Source organism: Apaloderma vittatum, unplaced genomic scaffold, assembly GCF_000703405.1.
Source record: "Apaloderma vittatum isolate BGI_N311 unplaced genomic scaffold, ASM70340v1 scaffold15471, whole genome shotgun sequence".
Taxonomy (NCBI): domain Eukaryota; kingdom Metazoa; phylum Chordata; class Aves; order Trogoniformes; family Trogonidae; genus Apaloderma; species Apaloderma vittatum.
Window position 1 is genome coordinate 20,597 of NW_009702068.1, and position 16,340 is coordinate 36,936.

General features: G+C 45.0%; 1 protein-coding gene across 1 annotated transcript in view; it reads left to right on the top strand.

Annotated features, from left to right (window-relative positions):
• Nucleotides 1-4,450, top strand: part of MBOAT1 (membrane bound O-acyltransferase domain containing 1) — a gene marked incomplete at its 5' end in the record, with an annotated part of 17,057 nt that extends 12,607 nt beyond the window's left edge. The window contains 3 exons of the mRNA XM_009879399.1: nt 1,039-1,171; nt 2,293-2,444; nt 4,318-4,450. Of these exons, the coding sequence (XP_009877701.1) occupies nt 1,039-1,171; nt 2,293-2,444; nt 4,318-4,450 (418 nt within the window). The remainder of the gene's footprint in view (nt 1-1,038; nt 1,172-2,292; nt 2,445-4,317) is intronic.
• Nucleotides 4,451-16,340: the final 11,890 nt, after the last annotated feature.

The following is a 16,340-nucleotide window of genomic DNA, read 5'->3' on the forward strand; positions in this document are numbered from 1 at the left end:
ACTTTGCTGCGTGAGGTTTCCCATATATCTTGCTGTCGGAGGTGAGCCTCCCTCTGCCACTGGGATCCAGGCCAGTTAGAACTGGAGGGAAGTGGGAACCTTCACAGCCTCAGGGTAGTCTGGTTTGAAGTTACCAGAGGATGCCTGTTGGGGAGTCTCTGGTTAGAATATGGAGAAGAGACTTCTAATAGCATAGAGAATATTGATTTTAACCCATGACTGTTAGGTATATAAATACTAGCGTAAGTCCAGGTTTTCCAGGTTGAGTTGTCTCCTGTTGCTCGTCACACTTTTCGGCATGATTAAAGCTCAATGTGGTATCCGAAGCGCAGGCACAGATTTAGTATGGTGATCGTAACTATTTTACTTACTAAGTACGTGCATCTTAAAAGTAAATGTCTACTATTTTGCACTGTTCAAATGAAGTTCCTGATAAGGAGTCCGTTATCTTGACTCATTTCTTTGGAACACAGCGTTTCAGTTAAATCTCAGATAGCCAGATAGACCACTTGATGTGTTCTTGAGGCGCTATCATTCGCTTGAGTTTTGGGAGTAAAAATCTGGTCTGCTAAGTTTTGCAGGAATCCCCTGCTTTGCAGTAGCTTACAACACTACGTGTTATTCCCAGCATCAGCCAGATGAAAATGCCTTCCTTCCTCAGAAAAGGGCTGGCTCGCATCTCTGCGTCCTACCACTCGATCTGCGATAGGCATTTTGAAGGGCGGTGTGTGATTCCAGGTAGAGGTATGAATGTGAAAGAGAAATCTTGCCTGCCCTTTGTCCAATGATTTATTTAAATGCTGGGAATACTTGTACAGGCACTTTTTGGATACTTGGTGTGTGAAAGCACACTTCCTCTTTCCACCTAACCCTCCTTCTGAATGAAGGGAGAGTGCCTCATACCCTGCTCTGCAACAGGGGTAAGATAAGACCATTAACAAAACGGAGTAAGACCTTAAAAATGGAGAAGGATTTGAAATGCAGTGTCCGTTGTCCAGTTGTGTTCAGCCTGTTCTTGTTTTCTTTTTGCCTTTGCAGCGTTTGCTATGACAGAGCTCCCTGGTACCCTACAGCTTTAACATTTATCCTGTCGGCCCTGTGGCACGGTATCTATCCGGGATATTATTTTACGTTTCTGACTGGAATCCTTATCACACTCGCAGCCAGAGCAGTATGTACCTTCTATTGTTCTCTTCTACGGCCTGTGCTAGATACTATCTGCAGGCACCACCCTGGCACGGCTGAGCAGCTTGTCCCCGCTGGGAGCCCTCTTTCCTGCCTTTGCAGGGTTGGTGTTCACTGAAGCTTTGTTCTGGGTGGATGCTAATTGCAAAGTACCCTCAGCAGTCGTAATTAATTCCACACGTGCCCCTGTGCTGCCCTTGGCTATCAGAGGAAATGTGGCTTGAGTGTTGTCGCAAGCCGGTCTGGGACCAGCTTGGGATTCAAGGTTAAGCTTGAATCTGGGTTTCTGCTGGGTCATGTTGCCTGTATGCCAGCATTTAATCAGCCCTGGGCGTGATCTTTCGCAAGAAGTTGTTATGGGTTGAGCGTTAGCCTAAACTTGAACTCTTTCTCGTGGGTGCAACTGATGCAGTAAACCAGTCTCTGTGTTTATGGGTCTCATCATGGCTAGAGTGACCAAAGGTTTAGTGTCTCACTCTAGTTAAATTTATCACTGCTGGTCTTTCAGGCTGACCTAGGCGGTTGTGCAGGGCTGGGAAGCACCACCGTTGTCTTTCGGAGTTTGACGGTGGATAAATAACCAGCCCAATGTGAGTGGTGAATTAAACTAGTGATCATGTCTCTGGCTAGAACAGGTTGCTGAATGTGTCTTAACAAGCAGTTTGCCTCTCATTTATGAGTGTTTGAGAGATGTGAAGATAAACCAAAATCTTTAGGGAACAGCACAGTCTTACTGTTGTATGTACGCATATAAATAATAAATATAAACACATTTAAAGTAACTTTGTTTCACCATTGATAACCAGTAGTAAGTCAAAGCCAGGAAGATGAAATTATAACAACTCCTCTCCCCAAAAACAGACTGCCAGATAGCCAGCATGAGGATCTGCTCCTGTGATTATGAGGGAGGAAACTGGGGGACACTGCATGCTGCTGGTTGATGGTGGGATTTTGGGTATGCAAGTCAAGGCCCTTCTGCCTTCCTGCTCTCACTGCTTTCTAATTGGTGTATGAACTTTCTGAGAGTAAGCAGAGAGTCCTACATTATAGTGTGTGACTTTGCCCAAGAAATGAATTTATATCGTTTTCTGTTTGCTTTTCCTGCAGATAAGAAACAATTGCAGACGTTACTTCCTCTCCTCAGTGCCTCTCAAGATAGCGTATGACGTTGTCACCTGGCTTGTCACTCAACTGGCCGTCTGCTATACTGTTGCCCCCTTCGTTATGCTGGCTGTTGAGCCCACAATTAAGTTTTACAAGTAAGTTCTCTCTTCTTGATTATTATTCAAGAGTTGTGGAAGCCTCTCCGTGGAAATGTCCAAGAGCACATTGGATGGGACTTTGAACAACCTGCTCTGATGGGAGGTGTCCCTGCCTGTGGCAAGGGACTTGGAACCAAATGATCTTTAAGGTGCCTTCCAACTCAAACCATTCTATGGTTTTATGGTTCTCCAGAATGAAAGCACAGGCTTTTGTTAAATTACCCAGACCACACTGAAAAGCAGTTGACATTTCATCCAATCTGAAAGTTCAGACAGGATGCTTAATAATGTGCGAGGGGTGATTTTTTTTGCACTCCAGTAACTTAGTGAGATAATAACAATGCCAAGGCAGAGCCACTCCACTTGTACTTTTAAGTCTTTCTGTGTCTTTATGTGACTTTTCACATACTCAGTTTCCTTTTCCAAAACACTTTAGTCTCAACTGTTAACAGTGGCCAAGGCTGGAGAGGTTAAGAATAGTTTGTGTTGTCAATAGGAAGGACTTGGTGAGGAAAGCCCAGATTCTCAGTTACTGAATGTGTAGCAGGGGAGATGTGATCGGAGATTAGGGCATAAAGAGGGTGCCTGGCAGAGCATTACTTCTCAAAATGAGTATGCTTTGCTTTTGCTCCCAGAAGTGGGTGCTTCCCTAGCTTCCTTAAAAATAAGAAAACACTGGTGTTGGAGTACATTCAATGTACTCTAATAACAGAATTGAAAAGGGAGGCTGGACTTCATTGCTTTACTTTTCTTTCATTCTGCAGTGAACTGTCAACATAGAATAACAGGTTTTGGTTAAGAAGAAAGAGAATTCCCTCCTCTAACATAAAAGACTTAGAACTGGTAGTTAAGATAGCTGCTGTCAGTAAGTCTGTGGGAAGGGGGTTGAATTTTGAAATTTTCTGTTCCTGTTTCTTAAAACTTTTGATTGCAACACAGAAAACATAGCGTATCAAAATGACTCAATCTTTCTTAGTTTCATTCCTTAATGCGCTTTTTTTTTTCCCCGTAGTGACTTTGAACATAGGTAACATTTTAAACTTAGAGACTCTTAAGCAAAGAAATTGTAGGCCTTTGGACTAGGGCATGAATTTTTTTGGAGCACTGTGCATGTAGTAGTGGCCTTAAGCACCTCACAAGGATATTAAGAACTATGGTAGGAAGCATAAATTAGACCATAGAAAGGTGCACCTCTGTGTTTAAGGGCTGGAACACACTGCTCCCAAGTGTCCTCCCCAAGCTGCCAGAGCATCATGTAATTGCTTAAAGTATTTTTTTTATTTCTGTTCAATCTTATGTCTACCAAATTATTTGAAATAAAAATGTGTGATATTTAATAAGGTATCAAATAAAGACATCTCTGAGGAGTTGCCTTCAGAACCAAAACATCATTACTTGACCTTCCCCAACTAAAAGTTGAGTGTTTTAATTTATTGTAGATGTCAGCGCTTGGAATGACTTTTTTTTTTCCCTTCCTGTCACTTTTTTTTGGTTAAAACTTGCAAAAGTTTTATGTCCTAAGGATGTTTCTTCAGAATGTGGCCTTGCATACTCTAACATTAAAAGCAAGATGCGCTGAAATAAGTCTGGGGCTGAATTATGTGGGTTTGTCTGAGCTGTCAGACTCTGGGTCCTGGAGTTGGTGATGGATTTCTTGCCTCCTTAACATCCACAGCAATATTTCCATTGATCCAGGAGACCCCATATGCATAGGCTGCGTGAAATTCAAGGGTATATTTTTGTGCTTTCTAGGTCAGGTTTGTAGACTCTGCATTTGTCCCTTAGCACTAAATTCTGAGTGGACTTAGGCTGTACAATTTGTGTTATTACCAGCAAAAATATAATATTCTCCTTCTGCTTTTGTTCCCAGGTCTATGTATTTCCACATGCACATTCTCAGCATCCTGGTGTTGCTCGTGTTACCAGTCAGATCTCAAGCCCACTCCATAAGAAAGCCTCAGAATCAGGCTGTGCAGAACTCTGTTAAAAGCAAAGACAAATGATGCCTCCAGAGAAGATCTTTGGGAAGTTGAACTGTCACATCGGAAACAAAGAAGGAAGAAGAAGAATGGGTGGGACGAGGGTCAAAATACAAGACAAGTGGCATTTCTATTGGTTATCTTAAAACTTTACTGGACAGGGCAGAAAAGAGCCTGAAAAACTGTATTTCAAATTACTCCAGTCAGCAGAGATTTTGCAGGCAATGTTTACAGGCTCATGGGGCATTGTGATTAATTTTTTTAAAATAAGTATTTTTATGAAGTGTTTTTATATATTTAAAATTTTTCACACAGGCGTTTCTTGCTCTTTTACAGAAATATATGATTATTATTCAATACTCTTGTGATTAGAGGGACGGGAAGCAGCTATTAAAGAGTGAGACTGGCTGCCTGATAGCCTGGTGCAGTGAGCAGCTGCCTGGGGAAAATTTCCATCTCTGGAAGACGCAGAGAACCTGGTGTGAGTAGAAAACTACAGGCACGGGGTTGCTCAAGGTGCTGGCACTGACTTCTGTCCCAGGAAGGAGAAGTGGGGAGCAGCGTTGTCCCTGGCAATACTCCTCTGCAGCCTGAGCTTGGCAGCATCCTTCAACATGAAACTGCTGGTAATGAGGGCAAGACAAGTGGATGCCTCGTCCCTGGAAGTGTTCAAGGCCAGGCCGGATGAGACTTTGAGCAGCCTGGTCTGGTGGGAGGTGCCCCTGCCTATGGCAGGGGATTTGAACTAGATGATCTTTAAGGTCCTTTCCAACCCAAACCATTCTGTGATTCTATGAAGTCCTGTGGGAGGAGGAGTCTGGGAGCATGGGGAGCTGGCTGAGCCAAAATCTGAAGCCAAATAAAAGCAAAACGAAAAGATGGGGCAGGGGGAACCCAACCTAGAGTAAAAGAAGGGGTGTTGTTATGCCCTGTAGTGTAGATTTTTGCTTCTCTAATGACGCAGCTGGTGCATGTGGCTACTTCAGCCTCCCTTTGCAGTTTGAGAGTGATGCAGCAGTGCTTCAATTTTGGTATCAAAACCAACCGAGGAGCCATGCAGGTTTGGTGTTTTAAAGCACACAGTTATGGAGTTAAGTCTGTGGAAGGTTTGTAATGGATCAGACTATTCTACTCAAAAACATCCTGTCTTATGGAGGGGTTACTTTCTAGCGGGGTAACACTAACATGAAACCTGAACGGTAATTACCGTAGTCAAAATAAATGATTCCCTACAAAATATTGTGATGGGGTACGGTCATCACAAGAGTCAAGTCCTTGTATGATCTTGACATGTAACTGAGCCTGTTGATGCAAGTTTCCCTGTTTGTAAGGTCCTTGTCTTACACGGATGTTTTGAGGCTTAATTTCTAACAGCTGGGTTTGCATTGAAATAACCTGCTGCAAAATGCTGTGTCAAGGTCTTTTTTAAATCTACTTACTCCAATAAAACAGGCTGGTATGACACATCAGAGCCAACTAAAACTTTTTTTTTTTAAATGATCATGTTCCAGGAATGGTTTTATCAGGGTTTTGTAGAAGTGATCCCCTTGTTAAGGTATTGCTGTTGGTTTATGGTCCTTTATCTGATGTGTGATTCAGCAAAGAATCTGCTGTTTACTGCCTTCTGGTTTATGTGTCAGATCAAAGTTTTACAGAATCCTAATGTTTTCGGAAGAAAAAAGTCGGTGAAACCAAAACAAGTTCCAAAAAAAGATGGATTTTTTTTTTTTTAATTAGGTGAGAAGTTGTTGTCCCGTGACCACCTCTGCGATTTAGAGCATGGTTTGTGGAAGAGTTTACTGACAATTTATTTTGAAATCGAGATGGGATTGATCTGAATAATAAAAACAAAATTTGCTTCATGTCACTACCTGGCATTATTAATCACAAATGTCTAATGTGAACTGTGCACAAGATGACCTAGTCTGCAGCCCTTCCCAAGCTGTACATTCAAGAGGCTAGATATTGTCAGTGGGGTTTCCTTTCTATTTTTTCACAGAAGGGGAGCTTGCTTAACTCTAGAGCCACCGACTTCTGTCGTGGTTTCGGCTTCTGCAATACGATGGCTTAGTCAGGGCTAGTGAGCAAACCCCTGCTCTCCTGTCACGTTGTCTTCACAGCCTGGACCTCTCTCTGGAAACAGGAGCCCTGGGCTTCAACGGGAACCGGTCATATGGATTTAAGGTGGCGTGTTGCGTGAATTAAAATGGAAATTTTTGAAATATTGCATCGGCAGGGAAACTTGCTGGTTGAATTAAAGCCGGGGGGGGTAGAATGGAAGTCACCTAAAATCTTGGCTATGCTGCATTGCTGTAGCTTACCCAGCCACACGTGGCAGTCGTGCAGAGCTAACACAGCGTGGATTTAAATCGTTGCCAAATACTAATTTGAAAGAAATGCTTTGGTTAGCTTTAGTGTACTGCCTTTCTCAGTCCATTGTACTAAGCCCTCCTCTCCTTTTTCTCAAGGGGAGAAAACTTGGTTTTATAGAAAGACTACAAACAGCCACTGCTATTTAGAGGAGACTCGTGCTAGTAGCGTGCAGCTGCTTTGCACAGGAGTGTGGAACTCGTAAGAGCCAAAGTAGAAATTCAGGTTATAAAAGCATGTTGTGGGGAACTTTGGTACTGGCCTTGCATTACTTGGTCTCTACTTGGAATGTTGTAATTTGAGAGTGATTAACACACATGATTGTGATCCAACATGTTAGTTTCTAATCCCTCTCTAGGTTCCTTATGTTGCAGAAGGGACAATGAAGAGCTGAAGCTTCTAGAGAGATTCTGATGACAAAACCAGTCTGATTTATAAGAGAAAAGATGGTTTATAAGGTGATTTATAAGAGAAAAGAAGGAGACTGTCAGACAGAAATGAAAAAGGTAGTATACTGTACTGGGCTGACGAAGGTTGTATTTTAAATATAGGAAAACCAAAAAAAATGCCACCACCATCACCCCCTTGGATAGAAGGCAAACTCTAGCTGCAGTTTTCCAACACGTTTGGCCATATTAAAGCTAAACTAGAAATTGGGAACTACTTACAAGAGAGAACTGAATTAAGAGTAAAACTTCTTTTCAGCTGGGTCTGGTATTTAAAGAAGCAATAGCTCAGCAGTTCCCTCAGAGGACTGGCAGCACAAAGTACATTTTTTTTTTTTTTTTGCAGTCCTATAAGCTGTCCTTCTCCTTGAGGACATTCCTGTGTGTCCCCTTGGAGCATACCAAGCAATGGAGGCAGCACGGAGGTGGACTAAAAGGTGGGCAGATAGTTTTCCTCGCTTTTTGGCCACTCTGTTCTGCGTGCAGACATTGCACATAGCTAAGATGTTTGCATCATGTAGAATGAGGTAGGTGGGTAAGCAGGCCATAGATTTTTAATGATAAGTGTTTGCATAAACCTGCACGTGCTTCTCTGTACATGTAAAAGCAGGCTCAGATCTTAGAAATACAGGTTGAAATTCTAACACCCAAGGAAGTCTAAAATTCAGTGTCTCTGATATTTAAAGCTTTTATCTCCTTGTCCCTGAACTGTGGACTTTAGAAGAGTATTCTACAGATTGCAGTAATAAAGGGACTAAATGGAAACTTTTCCTTTAACGTTGAAAAGCGTGTTACAAGGAATTCCTGTAGTCCACGTGTTGCGGGCAGAGGACGACTGCGTCTCTCCTCACCCTTGCCCAAGACAAAGTGACGTGCATGGTTGCATATTGTAATCATCAAATGTCCTTCGAGGTACCCTTCCCTTTCCTTATGTCACTGAGCTGATGTAGTTCAGCTCTCAGGGGCTGGAGGTGTTTCCACTGCTGTACGACGTGGGAAGCCCTGCCTGCTGTCTCACCAGGAGCGGCGAACATGCAGCGTGTGCTTTCAAAATGTGTTCTTTTCTGCGCGGCACCGGCCTGCTGCTGCCTTTCTTCTTTGGCGTGACAGTAATAATAGGCACAAAGCATTCAGCTGTGTGGCGAGCGCTGATGTGACAACGGAGGTGGCATTTGTTGGGGTTGCGTTTACGAGCAGTGCCCTCTGCGGGCGGCTGCACCTCGGCGAACACTCGAAGATCAAGGACGTCGCTGCCGAGGTGGGAAATGCGATGGGAGCTGCAGGTGCATTTTGCCCTCATGCAATAATAAACAGATTTTGCATTGGGGCAGGAGAGCAAGACAAATTAAAGATGTAGATATATCGGGAGGGGAAAAAAAGTATTATTGGAGGAGGAAATGCTGCCTCGTTGGTAGAAAATGTGGAAATTATATGCCTTAAGAACTTAGGATATGCCTTTTGTTCACCTGACAAATGTGTATAGAAGGGAGTCACACTTGAGACTTGATATATTGTCTCTCCATGGAGCAGTTCTGAAAGTGAAGAATCCAGGCTTGGCTGGAGGCCACAGCAGCGTGGTTGCTTGCCCACCTGGGCGAGGGGCCTGTGAGATTCTGGCACAAAAGGTGGTCAGCAGATCCAGAAGCCTGCCATCCTCACTGTCAGTTTTCCCCATCCTTTTGTCAGATGCTGTACAGGGAAATCTGGTGCCCAGCTGTGCTGGGAAGGGAGTTGGAAGCCAAACTAGTCATGGTGGGACAGGGCAAAGAGAAATGCTGCCAGGACTCAGACATGCTAAACAACATTTGCTTTATCCAGGGATGGAAACTGGTACCCTTCTTCCTCAGAAACATCTTCAGGGGGTGATGTTGTTGCTGCTTTGAGACACATGGATTTCTCTTTGTTTGTATTTATTCTTACCTCTATGGTTTCTCTATTAGTGCACTTTCTTTTTTTTTTCATTTGCGTTTGAGAAAGATGTTGTGTGGCTATTTTATATGTGATCAGGGAAATGCCCAACTAAAGGCACCCTGAAAAGATGCGGTGAGTGATGTGAGTGTAGAAATAATGTGAACACATCCTAAGTCAGTTAATTGATTTACCTGTCTGTATCTCTGATGTGAGGTGTTTTGCATGAGTACTCTTAAATGACCGCATCCAGTGTGCAGCAGGTGGTGCACATTTCCCCTGGAAGGAAGCAACTTGGACAAAAAAAAATAAAAAATTCTGACACCCACAGGCCTCCCCTGGCTGATCTAGTCCATGGTTCCTCCAGGGCAGCCAAGTGAGGGGCGGTTACCTGGGACGCTTTGGGCTAACTTGGGGTGCGGAGTGCTCCCTGCTTGTCTCACCTTGTGAACATGGTGTGCATATGTGAGAGACAGAGAGGACTGGGAATGACCTTTTTAGCAGGGGCTGTTGTGGTAGGACAACGGGTAATGTTTTTAAACTAAGAGAGGTTAGATTTAGGCTGGATGTTGGAAGGAAATTCTTTTCTGTGAGGATGGTGAGGCAGTGGCACAGGTTGCCCAGAGAAGCTGTGGATGCTTCCTCCCTGCAAGTGTCCAAGGCCAGGTCAGACAGGGCTTGGAGCAACCTGGTCTGGTGGGAGGTGTCTCTGCCCAGGGCAGGGGGTTGGAATGAGATGATCTTTAAGGTCCCTTCGAGCCCAAACTATTCTATGATTCTGTGACTGCTTGTGACTTGCATGTGTGAGAGAGAGACCACTTGTAACTTCGGCCCTCAATGTGCAAATCTGGGTGCAGGCCCCCTTGGGTACATGAAACAGGAGACAATCTTTGCACAAATCATGAGCAGAAAGGTGGATGGCTTCAGACAGTAGAGATAATTGTGTAGGTGGGGATTGGAGGTGCAGAGAAATCGTGACAAGGGATCATGAGCAGGCAGCTTGTGCTACGAGAAGGAGCAAAAGGCGGCTTTCCAAAGTGAGAGACGTTCTTAGAATGTCATCAAGAATCTTTAGTGTCTTTATAGTCGCCTTTTGATCCCGGTGCCTTTGAAGCCCACGCATTCGAGTTGTTCCCATCGAGGAAGACCAGAAAGGCTTTTGGAAATCACGGCTGTCAGTAAGAGCGTTTCCACCCTGTGCCCAGTGCCCTGGTGTGTTTCGCAGAGGATGGAAAGCTGCGATGGGCATGGGAGCTCTCCTGTCTCCTCCCTCCCTGCCCAGCGTTTTGGCCGGCAGGAGGGAGAGAGGCAGAAACTGCCGAGAGAATAGGAAGCGGAATTATCGGTGGCTTTCAGAGAGCTGGCTGCTGCAGAGTGGTGCTGTCTGCAGGCAGCCGCGTCCTATTGGCCTCCCTCAATTAGACTTCTTGACTGATGGCCCGTTTAATGAGCCTGTGTGCAGAGGGTCATTCAATGTGGCAATTATACCTATAAATCTATTGGCGGCAGGGCTCAAATAACCTTTTGCGTACAGTTCTTCATAAAATGACTGTCTGATTAATTAATGTTAATTTATCCACTGTATGGAACCAGATGCGGTCTGGATGGCATCCTCTGTTCTGATGTGCAGGTGCTGTGTGAACTGGGAGGATTTGGGGATGGGAATGGCTCTGATGTTGTTTAAAGCCTCTCTTTTAGATATTTCCCCCTCCCCTCCCTCCTTTCTTCATATCTCTCTCTCTGGTCCCAGTTGATTAACATTCCAGGGCAGCATCATATAACAGGGGGCAAAATTCAATTAATTGAATATGAAATATTTATAACCCTGCTCTATGTGTCTATCAGAGAAGGGTCCTTAATAGATCTTCTCATTAGCATGGACTGGTGACTCACTTTTCTGCTTTCACAGTCATTTGGAATTAAAATCCAATTAATCTAATGTCCCTGTGAATATTATTAAACTATTTGAAAAACTGCATAGAAGAGATATGAGGCAGGGGGTGAGGGGCTAAGAGAAGAAGAGGGAATATGTCTTGAGCTCATGAAGATTCATTTCTTCTCTGTTAAACACATAGTCTGGAAAGACTAATTCCCTGTTTTCTGGAAAGCAGTTAGCTAATTCTTAGTATCAAAAGCCCGAGAATGGAAAAATAACTTATGGTTCTGCTTGTAGAAAGTGTTATCTTTGAGTGGGTAGAGAAGTGTCCTTACCTCCTCTCACCTTTCAGGTTGCTCCTACTTCTTGGGTGCTAAAGTTAGCCTGTAGCCTTGGACAGATTCACACAAGGTGTTTAGGTGTAGTGAGATGATTTTGGGGGTTGTTCCCAGATCCTCAGCAATGTTCAGCTGTCCTCAGGGCTGGCTCTGTGGCCGGAGACCCCAGCTTGCCCTTCCTGGGGAGGGCATCATGCCCCTCCTGAACCTTGCAGGGCATTTCCCTTCCTCTGGGGAGAGGTGGGGTGAGACTGAACCCTCCCAGAGCAAAAACAGTCAGGGCAGGTAGATCCCCAGGCTGGGAAGCACTCCTGCACTGCCTGGTAGCCTGGAGGGGACTCTTTAATTGTTAAATCTCTCTGTCTTTTTGGTGGGTAGGGTACTGAGCTGAAACTCATCAAGGAAGGATCTTAACTATGTGAACTTCTGAGGAGGAGGCAAGTTTCTAAACTGATTATTCCCCTAACAGGAATGAATTGAGGACGGAATCCTCTAATGACTCAAAGGAATTCAGAAGCTACTGCAAGAGTGTGTAAGTCAGGAGATAAATACTTCTGAGCTGGAAGAATAGTCTGTGTATCCAGCTACAAAATGTTCTTCTTCTGTTTTAAAAACAGTAAATTAAAAGATCTGTCCACAAAGCTCTTTCTAGTTTTGTTTGCTTGAGGTGGAAGTAGCCTATTCCTTTGAACCCTGCCCTCTTCTTTTTATTTTCCCCCCCCTCTGTTAGAAGCTTAGTCCACTCATTAACACAGAACATAAACACGTGTTAAGATACAACTACTATACGTCACAATGAAGCCTTCCTGAAGCCTTATAAGGCCAGATTTTAGAGAGACTGACCATACCTGCCTTGTCAAAGAGGTACAACCGATGAGAGATGCTTAGCTGCAGACCAGAAGCAAAAAATACCTTTGTCTATTGAGCAGAAGGCAGGCCGTGTCCTCCTTTATTTTGTCACACTCATGTCAACTGGTTCCGATTTATTTATTTATTTGGTGTGGTAAAACTGCAGCCTGCGCCTGGGTAGTGTAAGTAAACCCCAAACCCCAGTTGATCTGGGCTTGATGCAGCAAAGAAATCACAGATGAAGGTATGTATTTTTTTCCTGAGGGAAATCTGGGCTTAACGTGCCCCTTTTTCCATTATTGTAACCCTAAAAGTCATCTAGATTTTTTTTTTTTAAAGCTCTTTAATTTATTAGTGATAAAAAAAATCTCATCAGCGGTTTGGTTTGGTGCTCATCTGCATCAAGGAGACCTGGCAGAAGCATATTCCCATTCGCAGTAAATCTGCGTGAGAAGGCTCCTAATTCAGATGACTGCTTTTCAGTGAGCAGAAAGCAAGAATTGAAATCTTAAGCTTCTGTACTCTGGAGAAATCACAGTAACTGAAAGGCAGTGGCACCTCAGAGGACAAACCCAGAATGCCCCGAGGATGCAGGGTTGGTTTCCTGAAAGCAAAAAGCTGCTTGGTAACATTTCGTACCTCTTTTGTCTCTCTGTCTGTCAATCTATATTTATTTTTTTATTGCTGCTGACCTGCTAGGATGGATAGAGGGAGGTGGCTGAATCTGAACTCCAGGCTTAATTATGTAAGTCTCTAGTTGGGTTTTTGATATTGGAAGAGATTGATGGTGGCAAAACTCTTGGACTCCAATCAAATTAAGAGAAGTAGCAAGTTTTTAGTTTCTCTAACTCTGTGCTTTTTCTGCAGCTGGTCATTGGATGTTGTCCCTGTTTTTTTCTTATTCCTTCTTCCATCCTAGCCAGAGATAAACATGACAGCTCGTCTCAGTGGCTTCCCTCTCCCTTTGTCTGTTCTTTATGGTCTAGGTCCTCGCTGAGGCTCCAAGCCCCAGCAGTCGGGGACAAATAGTCTTGATTGCCCCTTTCCCTGAGATCTTTGCAGCAGGAAAATAGAGAGAAAGGCAACATAGTGTGTGCTTGTTCTGTGCCGCAGAGATTGCACTCCCCCTTTGCGCTGGTATAGGACGACTGCTGCTGCTGAAGGGCAGTGGAAAATCAAATCTCTGTGGTTTTTTTTTTTTTTCCCAATCTTCTGTAGTCCCCTGCACACTTCAGGCAGTGTGTGAATCATTATAATTTCTTCCACATTGCCACTTTGTCTGTGAGCTTCCTTTGAGCAGTGTTTTCTGGTTTGTGCTCACTTCCAGCAGGCTCCAGCTTTTCTGGAAGCGGCTGCCTGAGCTCTTTCCCAGGGTGAGAGTATGCCAGCCAGTGCTTCAATCCACTTTTGTTTCCATTATGCCAGCTTCCTGCGAAGTTTTCAAATTAATTTTTAATGCCTCCCTCAATCTTAAGGCCTATAAAAAGACCCTGGTTCTTCCTACCTTGGTGAACTGGGACCTGTTCAGGAATCCGGAGGATGCTTTTGCCTTGGTGCCGAGGGTAACCGTTTCCCTTGCCTACATTCAGCAGGTTCCTGGCACTACCAGTCCGAAAACATCCGGACCCTTCCCCAGCAACCCCCCCTCGCCCGGGTCAGAGGATGGAGTGACATCTAGGATGTCACACCCCTGCCCCACGCACTGCTGGATTGGGCAATCCCAGCAGGACAGTCGTGAGCCTCGTGTCCGCTTCTCCATGCTCGGCTGGCTTGTTGGAGCTGGAGCTGTTCCGCAAAGGCCCAGCTGAAGCTGGAGGGGGTGGCAATGATGAGGTTGAAGTGACAAATAATGTGTTTTTCCTACACGTGGTGTTCCCTTGTACCCGTGAAAGCTGTCCCTGTTGCATGCCGAGTCAAGAGTCTATTGCCTGTGAGTGCTTGTGGGCCCGTGGACAACTGCTGAGATCTCTGTAAGGAAAAGGCAGCCCTGATCTTAGCGTCATAGAATCATTTAGGTTGGAAAAAACCTTTAAGATTGTCGAGTGTAACCATTAACGTAGCAATGCCATGTCCATCACTAGACAAATGTCCCTAGGTGCTACCTCTACACAGGGACACCAGAGGAGAGCCTCCTGCCCTTTCTCTACTTCCAAGTACCTTTCACCATTCAGGTGTTTTAAATAACAGAAGGGGAAGAAGCTTCTAAAAATTTCCTATTCACAACAGAGAAACAGCTGCCAGTTTTCCTGTAGGTAAAACCTTGGGGTCTCGCCTCAGACATGTGGGTGTGGTGAGACACTGGCACAGGTTGCCAAGAGAAGCTGTGGATGCCCCATCCCTCGAAGGCCAGACTGGATGGTTCTTGGAGCAACCTGGTCTGGTGGGAGGTGTCCCTGCCCATGGCAGGGGGGTTGGAACGAGATGATCTTTAAGGTCCCTTCCAACCCAAACCACTCTGTGATTTCCTGGTGCTTCAAGAGGCTTTCCCCTGTCAGATGGTGGAAGGAGCTTCTCTGCCAGTGCCAACCTGCCCACCTCATACTCCACAGCCTCAGGTAGGGTGAGGACTTCATGTGGCTGAGAGACAGCCTAGTTATTATTGTTTTTTTTCTTCCCGGCATCGGGCTGTGAATGAAAATACCTTTTCAGCCCTCATATTGTTACCCATATGGATGGCACCTTTAGTGTGCAGTGTTCGTTGCTATAATAGCTACACCTGCGTAGAGCACATGCTCTGGTTCTGCAGCAGCTGTGGGCTGTGATTGCAAAGCATTATTTTCTGTTTCTCCCCAAGAGCTTTTTTTTCTTCTTGTCGTTGTTGCCGTGAAGGTCTCTTTAGAATGACTGGCAGACCTGTCTGCAAGGAGTCCCTCCTCCTCTAACACCAATTTCTTCAAAGAGCACCTGTGTGAGCACACTGGAACATCTCACGTGCATGTCCGGCATCTTCCGGGGAGTCAAATCTCTTGCTGAGCGGTTGGCCAGGGGGGCCTGGTTGCACCCCTTCCCACCACTGCTCTGGGGAGCGGGCTTTTTTGGAGACTCCGAGGCGATTAATTAATTTGTTCCTTGAATGTTGTGCCCCTGGGTGCCCATGTTACTATGAATCAATTTAGTACTTTCAGGTCTGAATTAATGCAACTGCCGACGGAGCATGCATAGGAGGAAGGAGGGGGATGGAGTGGTGGGAGCAAGGAGTATCCAGAGCACAGATATCAGCTCTTAAAAATGAAAAGTACAGAGGATGGAACACTCAAACCCCAAAATTTATTTCTTCTCTCAGCTATCACGCTAGGTTCAGTTTGCTGAAAGGCAACGGGCTAGTCCGTGTTTCAGGTTGTGCCTTGTAAATCAAGGCTGTAGCAAGGAATTTGAACTGTATATTGATGCTGGCTGTTCTCTTACCTCCTGCTGTAATGAATTCATGTCTGCTGACAACAGACACAATTATTATGGAAATTACACACACATGCACAAACACTCAGAGGAAAACTGGGTGGTTTTTTCCTTGCTTTACCACTCCTGGTCCAAGCCTCCAGCACCTGACCTGGTAGCAGGATTTTGTTCAGCTTCTCAGACAGCTGCTCGAGGACATCACCCGTGGTCCATCTTGAGTGACTGGGTGTACAGCCGGGGGTGCCACCACCTCCCAGCCAGGGGCCCTAAGGCAGAAGCATGAAAACTATGTGTTCAGCTTGGGTTGGTGTGGGAAATAACCAGACATTCACTGGTTGCTCCAAGGAAGGTTGCTCTAATTAGATAAAATAAATAAAACCAAATGTCACTAAGGGGTCAAGCTCAAAGTGTGATACTGTGGTGAAGGGAATTGTAGAATTATAGAATTACTCAGTGGATAAAGAACTAGCTGGATGATTGCTCTCAAAGAGTTGTCGTCAATGGCTCGATGTCCACATGGAAACCAGTGACAAGTGGAGTTCCTCAGGGGTCTGTTCTGGGTCCAGTGCTGTTCAACATCTTTGTCAGTGACATGGATGATGGCACTGAGACCCCCCACCTCGAATACTGTGTCCAGTTCTGCTGCCCCCACCACCAGAGGGACGTGGATCTGTTGGAGCGTGTTCACAGGAGGCCACAAACACGATCCAGGGACTGGAGCACCTCTGCTA